Raw genomic sequence first — 14,594 nt, 5'->3', positions numbered from 1 at the left:
GACATATATCAAGCAGAGCATTCAGGTCTAATGTTTCTGAGTCTCAGCTATTGAACAGAAAGTCTGGAGCTTGAACCCAAGCCATGGTGTATTTTCTCTGAGCAAGAAATGTAACCACATTGTGCAGCACTCTACCCAGGTGAGGTGAATGGATACCTGGCAGGATTGACTCCTTGAATGCACCGGGCACCTATAGCTTCTGAAGCTAAAGCCAGGGTAATGCATAGTGTACCAATGAATAAGCAACTATATAATTAGGCCTGCTATATTACTATTATTATTATCAAAGGGTGTAAATGCATGATATCATGCTATTCAAAGGGGAAGATGACAAGGCTTTAGCCCCCCCCCCCCGAACAATAGATTTGGTACTTGAATATAGTGCAATGTTATTAACTTAAGACTACGTGATCAAAACGTTGCATTTTGGGAAAGTAACCAGGAGTTCTTTTTGTATATTAGGGCATAAGATGCTGCTATTACAAATGGCTGTGGAATATTGGCTTCAAAGAAAATGTCAGTGGCCAAAGACCAACTGGAACATTCTATGAATTCCTAGATTTGTTTCAAGTATCCCAGAAAATTGGGGACTTAATCATAATCTGACAGTTACAATTAATTGTAACTTTTGCTACAGGGCCCAGTACTTACAGATATCATCATCTGTGGCTGTTACTGTGCCAATATCGTAACCCATCCCTACATCTTCAAGAACATCAAAGCTAAAGGTTCCATTAAATTCTGGTTCATTGTCATTCTCATCGACTATGGTGATGAAGACTGTAGCAAGATCTGGGGGCAAAAGATGAAAACAAGAATCGGGTGAAAGAGTATATCAATTACATTACAAATTGGATCCTTATGAAATGACAGGTGGTGCACACACAGGTAACCAGCCCCTCCCCTCGTCTTACAAAGAGTTGTGATTGATCCAATCAACCACAACTATATGGAAATCCATCAGTATCATAATTTTCCTTCAGAAAATTTGCACAATGTCCTTTGTAAACACAGAAGTGCTTACCCAATGGTCAAGACATTGATGAATGCATGAGAATACATCATATCTGGAAAATATTTAGATCAAGCATGGTGGCATTGCTGGCTTTCCATAGTTGCACTTGATCGGATTAATCGCAACTCTTTGTAAGACGGGATCCTGGCATTTATGTTGCCCTTCTGACTGGTGACGGGTGGTCATAGTCAAAGTATGCAGCAACTGCAGAATACCCTACATGAGTCTTGATTTGTCCTGGGGCCCGTTGCAGAAAGAGTTGCAATCAATCGCAACTCTAAAAATCAACCAATCAACAGCGCGCATTTGGGACTTGCGATCGATTTTTTTACTTGCGTTTAAACGCAACTCTTTCTGCAACGGGCCCCAGGGGCCCGTTGCAGAAAGAGAATAAACACTGACAGAATAAACACTATTGTGGCACAAAATGTCGGGGCATTCTGCAATAAAGCCCAAAGAATTATGACCGGCCATGGTTTGAGAGGAGGATGGATTAGAAAAGAACAAGGCAATAGCCAGATTGTGTCTCGCCCATTCATCATCTATTCCAATGGTGAATTGGTGGACTAGATCAGATCAGTGATTTTTCACTCAAATTTTGGACATACAACATCTTCCTTATTTATTTCACCTTGTGATTTCTTACCTGATTCCGCCTTTTTTTCCACAAATTTGAAGAAGGGAAAAACATTGTATCTGTGGAGAAACAATATCTGGTAGCCTATGTGATTTATATGTTAATGCAACTAAAATTGACAAGAAGCTTTTGATTGATGAATAGAAGACGTACCTTGATTAACACCGTCTGATGCACGCACTGTGAGGGCAATACTACTATCTTCAATGGCTTCCCGATCAAAAACCTTTAAAGCAAAGATCTCTCCTGTATCCTCATCAATGCTGAAGTCTGACTCTGCGTTAACAAAACTATATGATATCTGCAATAATGAACAGAAAACATTCTTGTTAATCACTCAATGCATTCCAACAGAATCCAATAAAACTAGAACTATCACTGATAGTGATTAATACCCCCGCTGTATGTATGCCATTACCATGGCAACACTTTCCGAAACATGGTAAAACTAAGTCCTGCATAGTTTTACCCTATTACCCTAGTTTTTGCCAAATGAGAGATTACTCAGGGAATGAGCATGGAATTCTGTTGAAAGTCATGGGGCAATTGCATGCAAGAATCTTTCCAGGGACTGTCTTTCGTCTCGCCCATTTATTACAAGCCCAATTAAAATATTATATTATCATATTTATTCAATAAAGCACTGTCACTCAATATTCAAAGGTGTTATCCTGATCATTTCGTAAAATTTAGAATCCATGATTTCAAAGAGGAGTGTATAAAAAATCATTTTGTTTCTAATCACATATCAATTACTCAAATAAAATGAATTTGAAATTTCTAGAAATAATACAAGTTATGGAATTGAAAAAAGATGATGAAGTTTCATTTCTCCCTTTACATGTGGAATTACCATTGTTGTAACCTATTGTAATTGAATAGAGTCCTGATAGTCAAATCTGAAATATTATAAAATCTAAACATTACAATACAAAAGAAATAGTGAGAGTGACATCATGGACCCACTCATATGCACATTAATGTGTTGTGCATACTAATGTTTTGTGGGGAAAAAATGTAAGAGAAATTTTAATATGTCACAACTTTTTTATTTCACATCTCTAATTTTAGCTCTATGCTTTTTTGATTTTCCCTTTTTACATGATTCAACCATTTGTGGGTGAACATGACCTTTAATTAAAACAGATGCATAACAAGACAAACCTGGCTAAATTCTGGAGTTACATCTCCATCCGTTGCTTGCAGTGTGATGATAGGGTCCGAATTCGATACGGGCTGGTTTTCGGCAATGTTTCCATAAAATGTGACGGCAGGAAACTTTGGTGCCACGTCATTAAAGTCTTCAATCGTGACGGTCACAGTAGTCTGTGCTATGAATTCTTGACCTACTCCAACATACTGGGCCGTTACTAATAATTCATATCTGAAAATGTGTAAAAACAAAATTGGAAAGGTTCAAATCAAAATTGGTGGTTAAGGATATATGTCTTTTATCTGTAAAAAACTGGTAGAATTCAGCTTATGCTTCACACCAATCTTGAAATAAAATACCATTTTTATTATTTTATTCCTGGGTGGGTGTTTCATAAAGCTGTTTGTAAGTTAAGAGCCACTTTAAGAACGATTGGTGATCCTTTCTTGTGGTGAATGGTATATACACCAAAATGTTAAATGGCGATGGGTCAACTTGTAAGAAAGGTTCACCAGTCGTTCTTGAAGTCGCTTAACTTACGAACAGATTTATGAAACGGACCCCTGGATTGAGATATAATGTAAAGCATCACAAAAACGGACAGTAACACATGAGCAAACTGTGAGATAATATCCATAAAGAAAGGCAAAAAAAAAAAGATTTTCACATTAGCAGCTACACAATGGCTATGCGACCTAATACAAACTTCACCTAACATTAACTTATAGTCAAATTATGAAATGATATCAAAAAGTAAATTTATATCAATTGGGCGTTTCATCAAGCCGTTCATAAAGTTACTTATGACTGGAATGTAGGTGCTAAGTTAGTTGCATAGGGATATATTATTTAGCATGAGAGAGGGTCATCAGTTGTAAGATAAGCTGGAAATAGATTAGGGAATTAGGGAAAGTGACAATTGGAAAATTAGATCAGCTCTAAAGTAGACCAACACAGCTATAGGTGTCAATTGAGCTGGGAATAAAAGAAAATTGTATTACAAGAATCTCTGAAACCGAGAACTCACTCCTGAACAGCTTCAAAGTCCAGCTTCTCTACCAAGGTTAAGTCACTCTGCAAGTTATCATCACGCGTAGTCAAGGTAAATGTTCCATCAGAGTTGGTAGAAGGACGTGACCCACGAACGATGTCAAAACCAACCTCCTGTGCTCCGTCTACAGATACAAGAAGGATGACATCACCTATCGTTGTGTTTTCATTGATGGTGACTTGATACGGTGTATTGCTGAAGGTTGGCACTTGGTAGGTGGTGTCATCTGGGCTTCTTACAAAGATATCTACATCAACCCTGGACTCACGGAGAGTATCGCTTGCCGTCACTATGCAACTGACATCATTTCCAGACTGAAACAAGATATTAGTTAGAAGCAATTCAAATGTTTGACCTGCAATTAATTAATTCTTGTTGTGTTCGGTGATCAATAACACGTCAGACATTTCTCAACAGCACAGTTTATGCTCTTCATTGACAACATTGTGATGCAATGATGGATCCTCAATGCATATTGTCTATGGCAATATAACAGACATAATAAAAATAATAGTACACTGTACATTGTGTATAATGCAGGAAATGTGCTCTGTTGAGGCGTCACCGCTCATGAATAAAAAAAATTTGGATGCGCAATCTATCACTACTAGCGACTGATGGCGCTATCAATCTGGAGCAGCGACCACGTTCGGGGAAAGGGGGGGAGGTTGTGTGTCACTTTGACATAGGACAAATTTCTTCATTACATCTCGAACAGAAAATAAAATTACAAGGGGCTCCAAAATTTTCAAAGCAAATAATACTGGCATTGATGAGAGTCAACAGGGCATCTACGTCAACCTTGGTGGTCATGGATACTTTAAGGTGAGCTAACTATCTTATCCCAGAAAATTTCCTAATAGATGTTTGACTGAACACGAGCATCTCCATGTGCACATCGCCCTTTCAAGCAAATGTAAAACATATATTCATCATGAAAGAAGTGTTACTTACGATGGCTGACAAATCACCTCTTGTAATGATGACTGGATCTGCAGGAGACATGGTGAAGTACCTCCTGCATTCTTCCTGACTACTAGCAAGGTCGTATTGCAGGGTGGAAGATGAATCAAGATCGTCGGCTGGCACCGAAACCACCTCAGAATTCGATGGAGCATCGCTTAATACTGAAGCTATAATAGCAACATCCAAATTTTAAAAAATTAAAGGTATATGCCAGTAATGGTAACGATATCAAAATGAGTTCGTACAGAATCCAATGAAATGATCACCAAAGTGTCTGTTTGTATAAATAAAACATATGTGCCAAAGGATTCTGGAAGAAATTGTGTAATTGCTAAGAAATCAGCAAATAAGGATAGGATTCGGGTCAAGCGTTGGGCCGACATTCAAAGCAATAATAATACACTGTCCCACGTGTGCTTATCTGTGTTGGTGATCTTCAGCGTGAACATTTTTCAGCGTAGATTTCAAGATTTCACGAAGTTCAGTTTATGTAACTGTACCAGATCTAGATCCTCGATGATATACCGACAGTTAAGCCTGGTTAACAGACTTTCTCATGAAATCAGTGTTTACTGCAACTACTGGCATTTCTCTTTAAGGTGATAGGGCACATTGTAGCGAGACATTAGCAAGAATGTAGTGAGATATCAGCAGGGGTACAAAGTGATAGAATACACTTCAATGAAACAGATCTTGAAGTCGACATAATGTGTTTGGCTATTTCCTTCTCCATCCCATGTTCTCACACTCTGGTATCTGTCTTTGCTAATCTGCTTAACTTTAAAAGTGATCCAACATTTTGAGGCAAAACTCATGACATCTTGATTCCACAAGTTGAAATAACGATTCCATTATGATAATGATATGAATTAATTTTGATATCCTGACACATGTCTTATTTCAGGTCATTATGATTTTGTTCTCGCATTCTGTAAAACCTGTTTCTTGACACCTCAAATCCTATAAACTCTGAACCTATAGGTATCACAGAGGTAACCAACCTCACATAATGCAAAATAAACACAACGTAACTGCAAACTCACCGATACTTTAACATCATTTCACGTACCTTTATAATCAGTAAAAGGAAATTCGGGGTAGTTGTCATCCACGTCTGTCACCACCACGGAGAATGTACAGAACCCTGTGAGAGATGGGTTACCACCGTCCTCCGCTTCAACGGTCACAACAAACGATGAAGTATCCTCGCGATCTAACAATTTCTTTGTGGTTATCAGCCCATCCTGATCTACTTTGAATACCTGGTTTGCATCAGTGTTAGAAGCAAGTTGATAAGTGATCTCAGCATTTGATCCTTGATCAAGGTCAGAAGCCGATACCTGTGAGAAAGAAAAGCGCGTATATATCATTATCAACATCGGTGTATCCAACACACCAATGTTCTTGTCATGAGCTTGAGCTGGGAGAGATACCATCACAAAAATGATTTTTAAGTGCTGATTATAATGTACTAAAGAATTGGTGAATGCTCAGAGTTTGGAATGGCTGAAATGACATTAAATTTAATGTACTTTTCAGTAGGTCATATGGGCCTTCTGTCAAATGTTCTACCCAAACACATTCACTGTTCCACGTCATAAGTTGAATGTAGGGGCTTCTGATGGCCAACCCTTTGCAGTGGACCTGGGCCCGATTTCATATAACTTGTTACAACAACAAAATTACAATAACAGTTGAAATCTAATGAAATCCTCAAATCTGACTGGCTAATAGTAAATTTGATATAGAAATTGTACATTTGCTATCATAATAAGTCTTTATGAAATGGGGCCCTGTATATTACTACAACAGTCATAATGATTGCTGTTATCTTTTCCTCAAAGGAAATTTCCCTTCAAGAACCTTTTCACAAGTGAAACAAAAAATCATTTGTACAAAAAGATGACTTTAGCTGACTTTAAACAATGAGCCATGGGAAAAATTTCCTTGTGTGAAAATTGAACAATATGATATTCAGACTAAAACATGAACTCCCCATCCGAACGAGATTCAACGCACCAAACAGATACAAATTATCATATGGAAGAAGTAAGGGAATTTTCATAATCTGTTTCTGTTTATGGCAGCTCCCGTAAGAACTCGGCAGGACAGCGTTTTGCTGGTTAACGCCAAGCTGGTATATAACCGATTACCTGGGAAACATTTTACGTCTAGCTTAATCAGTCACAGTGGCTGACGTACAGAAAACAAATATTACTCTCAGGCCTTTTTATCAAAGTGGAGACAATGGCAGAGTAGAAATTCAAACTCACAACCTTGCGATTATGAGTCCAATGCTCTAAACACTGGACCACACTACCCGTATGAACAGATTATGTTTCGAACCAAGCGGAGTCAAAAATGTGTACAGTTAATCATGTGAATAGTGCACGTTCATCGACGATTACATTAAAAAATATCAGAAGAAAACAGTGTGAAATTTGTAACAAACATGGATTTTAAGTAAAAGTTGGCAGCTCCATGTAACAGTTCAGCACATTTAATTGGCTTTGAGAAAATGTGTACCACTACCACTCCTCAATTTGCTGTTTCATGTCATTTCCCTTTTGAAACAAATTAGCACTTTGAATTGTCATTTGAAGATCTCTTTGGATGGACACCAACAAATTCCTTACGTAATTGCAAGTACATGTTTGATACTTCATGTAAGTGCTGCACAGTTTCTCTGCGAGTATTGGATGATTTGGTATAGCAAGAAGTCACCATTTTCCCACAGAAGACATTCACAAATGAAAATGTGAAGTGCAATGGCATATTCCTAAAGAAGGCAAGGGGAAACCAAACTACAGCTTATGGAGCCATACCCAGAGATCTCTTGTGCTGATGCCTCTAATGCAAATACAGAAATTAAACATTTCCCAAACTGTCTGAATTTCTATGAGTTTTCCAAAGAAGAAAATTTTCTCTTTTTTCCCCCATTTGTGGACACCATAAGTCTAAACAGATAGTGTATGTATACTTACCGTTATGATAGATGTGTCAATGGCAGCATCTTCAGCCACTGTACCTGAATAACTTCCACAATTTGGAAATGTTGGGATATTGTCATTGAGATCGGTGAAAGAAACTTGAACAGATGCCATGGCAGAGTTGCCTGTCTGATCCGTAGCCACAACCTCAAATGTATAACTTGAATCTGTTGCTGCTGCAATCATGGATATAACCCCTGTACAAGAAAAGGATCAGATGGTAAGAAAACTTCCAATGAGATTATTATACAAAATGCTCAGCATTGGAGATATTCAATGAGCCTATATCGTGTAATAAGTACAGATGTCACCTAGTTTTGCTCATAAGAAAATATACAAGTAAAAAAATGAGTACGATAAATAACTGTAAAGTGAATGGGGGCATTTAACCCCCCCCCCCCGTATGAAATTTGTGATCGCCACTCAGACATACTATTAGACGCCTCTTTTTTTTCTTTTCATAACAAAATGACATGGATGATTTGATTTCTCTAACGTGACAAATTACAAAACAATTTCATTGCCAAAACCACCTAGTAGCAAAACCTTGAAGGTCGCAGCACTCAACATGTTAACATTACATGAACATTCTCCGTCAAATCAGGAGGAAAAAACAAGATGTAAAATGAAATGAATCCTATTAAAATAAGATCCATACTGTATCTCGGTAACACAAGGAGAGGAATTTACCAGAATCGTTAATGTCAAAGGGGCCACCTCCATCGGGAATGTCTAGTGTCAAACTGTCGCCCACGTCATCATCACTCGCATACACTGTCCCCACTTCATAGCCGACCTGTGCAGTTTCATCCACTCTGAATGAGTAAGAGGTAGGTGTGAAGTAAGGAGCCTCTTCCGCGTTGGCAATGGAGATGACGACGGTGGCGGTGCCGGAAGTCGGAGGGGACCCCCCATCGGTGGCTGCAACCACGAAGGTGTAGTAACGCTCTCCTTCCTCATAGTCTAAGATGACAGCTGGGGAGATGACCCCGTCGTCGGGGCCGATGGTGAAGCCGCTGTTGGGTGTCGTGATTGAGTACGTCAATTCTGCATTCACGCCTACATCACAGTCAGTAGCAGTAACTGAGGATGAAACGTTACAATGAGGATTTACTGTGAAGGCAGATATACATGTCATACATTCAAGTCAGGTGCGACATAAAAAACTTGTGAAAATATTAGCAGCTTTTACACTTGTTTTGAATTGAATTCATTCTGCATCTAACCACCTCACCAATGCGGCATAAGGTACAGTTGCAGTTAGGCACTGCAGTATGCAACATCCAGAAACCACAAACGAATCTTCACTTTAGAAATAATGATACCAAAGTTGGTTTAACATTTCAGGATAGTTACTATTACAGCTCTGAGTTTGTTACTTATTTACACATGGAAAATATATTAATAATTTGCATCAATTATGGCATAAATTCCTGAGATCAAAATTTGCCAGTTCATATCTGTGGTGTTATTTTTATGCAGAACATGTGCTCTTCAACCCATGTTTTTATTTGCATACTGAAATACTATGATTAAACAAGTGGAATGCCTCTGGCCGTCTCACCTGCACCATGCGGTTCAATATAGCAGCAGTGCTGACTTTGAATACTACTCTAACTCGCACAAGATGTTCAGTGATACATGGTTACTCTTATGTCCACTTTTTATGAACTAGACCAATAAACTTACAGAGATATGATGGTTATTCAACAAAAAAAAACCAACATGGCCAAAGTTCATTGACCTTACATGACCTGTGACCTTGATCATGTGACCTGAAACTCGCACAGGATGTTCAGTGATACTTGATTACTCTTATGTACAAGTTTCATGAATGAGATCCATAAACTTTCAAAGTTATGATGGTAATTCAACAGATACACCCAGTTCGGCCAAAGTTCATTGACCTTTGACCTTGGTCATGTGACCTGAAATGTGCACAGGATGTTCAGAGATACTTGATTACTATAATATCCAAGTGTAATGAACTAGACCAATAAACTTTCAAAGTTATGATGGTAATTCAACAGATACCCCCAATTCGGCCAAAGTTCATTGACCCTAAATGACCTTTGACCTTAATCATGAGACCTGAAACTTGCACAAAATGTTCAGTGATGCTTGATTACTATTATGTCCAAGTTTCATGAGTCAGATCCATAAACTTTCAAAGTTATGATGGGAATTCAACAGATATCCGCAATTCGACCAAAGTTCATTGACCCTAAATGACCTTTGACCTTGGTCATGTGACGTGAAACTCGTGCAGGATGTTCAGTGATACTTGATTAACCTTATGTCCAAGTTTCATGAACTAGGTCCATATATTTTCTAAGTTATGATGACATTTCAAAAACTTAACCTCAGGTTAAGATTTTGATGTTGATCCCTCCAACATGGTCTAAGTTCATTGACCCTAAATGACCTTTGACCTTGGTCATGTGACATGAAACTCTAATAGGATGTTCAGTAATACTTGATTAACCTTATGGCTAAGTTTTATTAACTAGGTCCATATACTTTCTAAGTTATGACGTCATTTCAAAAACTTAACCTCAGGTTAAGATTTGATGTTGACGCCGCCGCCGCCGCCGTCGGAAAAGCGGCGCCTATAGTCTCACTCTGCTTCGCAGGTGAGACAAAAAATGAAAATCCGTATTTTATTGTTCAAAATAGATATACCCCGAAAATTATGGGTCCGGCAGCCGCTCTTTCCCTGAAAATGTTGAAAGCCAAACAGGGTAGCAGCAAACCCCATCCGTTTACGACTTTTGGTCTGACACAGCCAGGGTTTGAACTCCCGACCTCCCGGTTGTGAGGCGAACGCTCTACCAACTGGGCATCTTTTCGAATACATTTGTTTTTATTTCTCCCAAACCACACCTCCTTTTTTACTGTGATTAATAGAATTAGGTGAACAGGTGTTGTGGGTCTCCGGACTTTAAACAAGGTCCGTGGCTCAAATCCCATCGCAGCTCTCACAACCCATGGCAAGTTTGCAACTCTCAACCCAAATATAGTAAATGTGTATCAAGTATGAAGAAGTTCCTTGAATACTCGAACGTTTGATCCGGGTAGTCATGCTAAAGCCAGGAAAATAGTATGCAGCGCTAGCAAACATTATATTGAGCACAACATAAATATTGCACATTAATTATCATCAATATCGAGGTACATGTAGATGATGAAATTATAAACTCACCTTCCCCAACGGGTTCTCCTATAGCTGTTGTTTCGCTAACATCATTGAAACTCAAAATCTCTTGTCCAAAGGTAGGGACACAATTATTAATGTCCTCAATCATTACATTGACCTGAAAATCAAAAGAAAAACATGAAGTGATTGCTTCCAAACCATGGCAAGTCCATTTTTCATTGAAACCAAAAATGATGGTCAATTATTTCTTGCTCTCCGCCACAGAATAATAAACAAGTCAGCAACAAACATGCATGATGATACAATATTCCAATATTCATCAAGTATTAAAATGCTTGATTAACAACTTTACAAAAATGTGAGATGTTTGCTGTTACAGAAAACTCATCATTTACAGTGACTACCATGGGGGAAAAAATGAATACATACAGAGGTTGCAAGCAATCTCAGTGCAAATCAATCTGCTTTCCTAGTAGTGACTGCAGATGCACCCCTACAGAAACACGCTTGTATAGTGAGTCTTAATTTTTTTCAGTTTTTTTTAGTGACTACAGTGAATTGCCATCCTGTCTACTTTCTGATTGACAGGGGTGTAAATATATGATGCATACCATTTAAGTAGGGGATGAAACAATAGCCCCCCCCCCCCCTTCGAACAAGAGGTTCACCACTTGAATTTATGCCAGTGCTGTTTAGTCTCAACACAAATGGTCTAATCCTGGATAACTATAACCAGTTCCCTACTAACCATTAGGTCTAATTGCCATTTTGCCCATTTACTATTTAGACTGATTTCCAGTCAGGCTATGCCCATCATGTCATTTAAAGGTATTGTTTAACTTTGTGTGCAGCCGATTTAAAAAATTCTCAAACCAAGATGAAATATGTGCACAAGTGCATGTATTAGAACTAATAAACCCTGAAAACAATCATTATTGAGAATGAAAAGCTAAAACGACAAGGCAAACCCTGATTTTGTAAATAGGCGTCTTATAGACACCTAAATAGTACACAGAAGTGTATGGAATGAAAGTAAGATGGTGTTTCCGGTCACTTTATATTTCAATTTTTGAAGCACTTAATAATTATTTTCAACCGCAATTTTTCTGGGCTTCATTTTTGTAACATATCACAGACACAGGTGACAAGTGTGACCAAATCAAATGAGTATATCCCAGTTATTGATAGTAAATATTCATTGACAAAATATACAATAATGCAAAATAATGAAAATAAAGTACAAAGTGTGGCAACTAGCTCATCTGGTTATTTAAGAATTTGATTCAGTGAGAATGAGACCTGGGCTCCGTAACACAAAGATTAGCGATCAATCGCTAAATGAACTGACCAATCAATATAAACGTTACACGCGCATTTGGTATGAAATTCTGACCAGGAACCAATCAGTGCGCTTCTCTCATATTTGCAATTCATCGCAAACCTTTGTGTTACGGAGCCCTGGGTTCCGTAACACAAAGGTTAACGATTGATCGTACGCCTTATTTTCACGATTGATTGTACAGCGTAGTCAATGGAATCAATCACAGAAAAATGTTCTATGATCATTGCTAAGTTTTGTGTGGTATTAGTTTGGCAAAAAGGCAATTAGACTAAACTAATACTAGACCAAGTGGTTATTAACCATGATGGTTTTAAAACAATCTGAGAAATGAACAATTTGCGAGTAGGCCAAGTCTATCCGAACACTGACTACCATGGAAAAAGATGGATACATACTCGAACATCTGATGAGAGTTGGTTGCCTCCCTGTTCCGTTGCTCTGACAATCAGGAAGTAGGACTGCATATCCTCTACCAGTACCGCCTCTGTCAGAGTGATAACGCCACTGTCGGCGTTGATCGTATGGCTAGGCCGGTTTTCAGGGCCAACGATGGAGTAGGTTACGGGAACGTTTCGTGAGAAAGACGAGGCTTCTACTTGGATAACCCTATTAAACAACAAACAAACATTCATCATGGTTAAGAGTTTTAATGAAAATAATGATATAAAAAGTATGTCTGTCGATATACTGAGAGCAAATTAAACTTATTTTCAAATTTCTGACATAGATAACACCTTATAGAAATTATATTGGAATAGAAATAAAATCGTCATAAATTCTGCATAATTATAGGTCACGTCCACTGTTTAAAAAGTTGATTTGAATCAACAGAAAAAAATCAAGCAAGCACAATGAAATTTTTCATCCAAATCGGACATAAAATATGTAAGTTAAAACATCTAAAAATGTTGCCTATTTTTCACAAAATAGTTGTATGCACAACTTATTGATATGCAAATGAAAGGGTTAATGATGTCACTGACTCCCTATTTATTTTGTTATATTTTTTTACAGATTTGACAATAAGGATCCTCTTGCTTGAACTTCATTTTTTTATAATGGTAAAATTTACATTTCCAAGGAGGAACAATTTTGCTTCACTTTACAATAAGGAGAAAAAAATTACATTTCATACAAAAAATATGAAAGAAATGGTGAGTGGGTGATGTGATCAATTCCCTATTTACAAGCCAACCAGAATGTGCAACATCAGTCTTGTAAAATGAAGCAAAAATATCAAATGCCATACCTTTTTGAGTTTATATCAAATTTTTATGGAATTTCTAATATTTAGCTGGGATAATTTTACTCTTTTATTCAAAATCAACTATTTGTTCTGGTGGAATTCCCTTGTATCTTACATCTGATTATTCTGAGCCTCCCGTACAGAAGCAGAGTATTCCTCTTGGCTGAACTGGGGTGGATGTGACCCACCAAAAACGAAGACAGTTCCATCAACTGCTCCAACGAAATCATTGCTTGTGCCTGTTGCCCTGACACTGAGGACATATTCTCTTCCATCCTCATAGTTAGGATTCTGTGCATTGACGACCGTGTTGATGCAGCCATCCGTTTCACCCACTGAGAAAGCACCACTGTCACCTGTGAATAAAATATGCAACAGAATAATGATAGTTACATGTACATGTATACTTGCTGACATACAGTAGTGCTAAATAACACCTCTTTGTCAAAAGTCTCTAAAAAGAGCACTCTACAATGAATTCAGCATAAATGTACCTGACTTTGACAGAGCTGTTATGTCTATACAGATCGGTATACCGATCATATAATGCCAGCTTTCAACATTACTTTAGATTTATAACTTGTCGACAAATTCTGCTTGATAAAGATGGCGGCCTCCAGTAGTAAGCAATTTTGGTTAGTACACTCATGAAGACTTGAATGATTTTATTATCTTACTGAACATTGAAAACACCTCAAAAATTCAAATACAACAGTCAGTTTTCAAGGAATTTCGTTTGGAGGTGGGAGTAAATTTTGAGGATCTAAAAACATACATCATCATCATCATCATCACCATCATCATCACCATCATACCATCATCATCATCATCACTATCATCCTCATCATCATCATCATCATCATCAGCATCATCATCATCACCATCATCATCATCATCATCATCACCATCATCATCATCATCATCACCATCATCATCATCATCATCATCATCATCACCATCATCATCATCATCATCATCATCATCATCATCATCTACATTATCATCATCATTACAATAGTAGTATTGTAGTAGTCATA

The 14,594-nt window shown here is 37.8% G+C and overlaps 1 protein-coding gene across 3 annotated transcripts in view; it reads right to left on the bottom strand.

Annotated features, from left to right (window-relative positions):
• Positions 1-14,594, bottom strand: part of LOC447796 (G-cadherin) — a 70,060-nt gene that overhangs the window by 29,903 nt on the left and 25,563 nt on the right. For all 3 annotated transcript variants that reach the window (XM_041598550.1, XM_041598552.1, XM_041598553.1), the window contains exons 4-14: positions 13,673-13,913; positions 12,707-12,917; positions 11,015-11,126; positions 8,503-8,895; positions 7,807-8,009; positions 5,892-6,162; positions 4,811-4,989; positions 3,833-4,170; positions 2,817-3,036; positions 1,806-1,953; positions 652-792 (exon numbers count right to left, since the gene is read on the bottom strand). In XM_041598550.1, coding sequence (XP_041454484.1) covers positions 652-792; positions 1,806-1,953; positions 2,817-3,036; positions 3,833-4,170; positions 4,811-4,989; positions 5,892-6,162; positions 7,807-8,009; positions 8,503-8,895; positions 11,015-11,126; positions 12,707-12,917; positions 13,673-13,913 — 2,457 coding nt within the window. The remainder of the gene's footprint in view (positions 1-651; positions 793-1,805; positions 1,954-2,816; positions 3,037-3,832; positions 4,171-4,810; positions 4,990-5,891; positions 6,163-7,806; positions 8,010-8,502; positions 8,896-11,014; positions 11,127-12,706; positions 12,918-13,672; positions 13,914-14,594) is intronic.

The sequence above is a fragment of the Lytechinus variegatus genome, chromosome 2 (genome assembly GCF_018143015.1).
Source record: "Lytechinus variegatus isolate NC3 chromosome 2, Lvar_3.0, whole genome shotgun sequence".
Lineage (NCBI taxonomy): Eukaryota > Metazoa > Echinodermata > Echinoidea > Temnopleuroida > Toxopneustidae > Lytechinus > Lytechinus variegatus.
The sequence above is the reverse complement of the archived record's forward strand: the minus strand, read 5'-3'. Positions and strand labels throughout refer to the sequence as shown.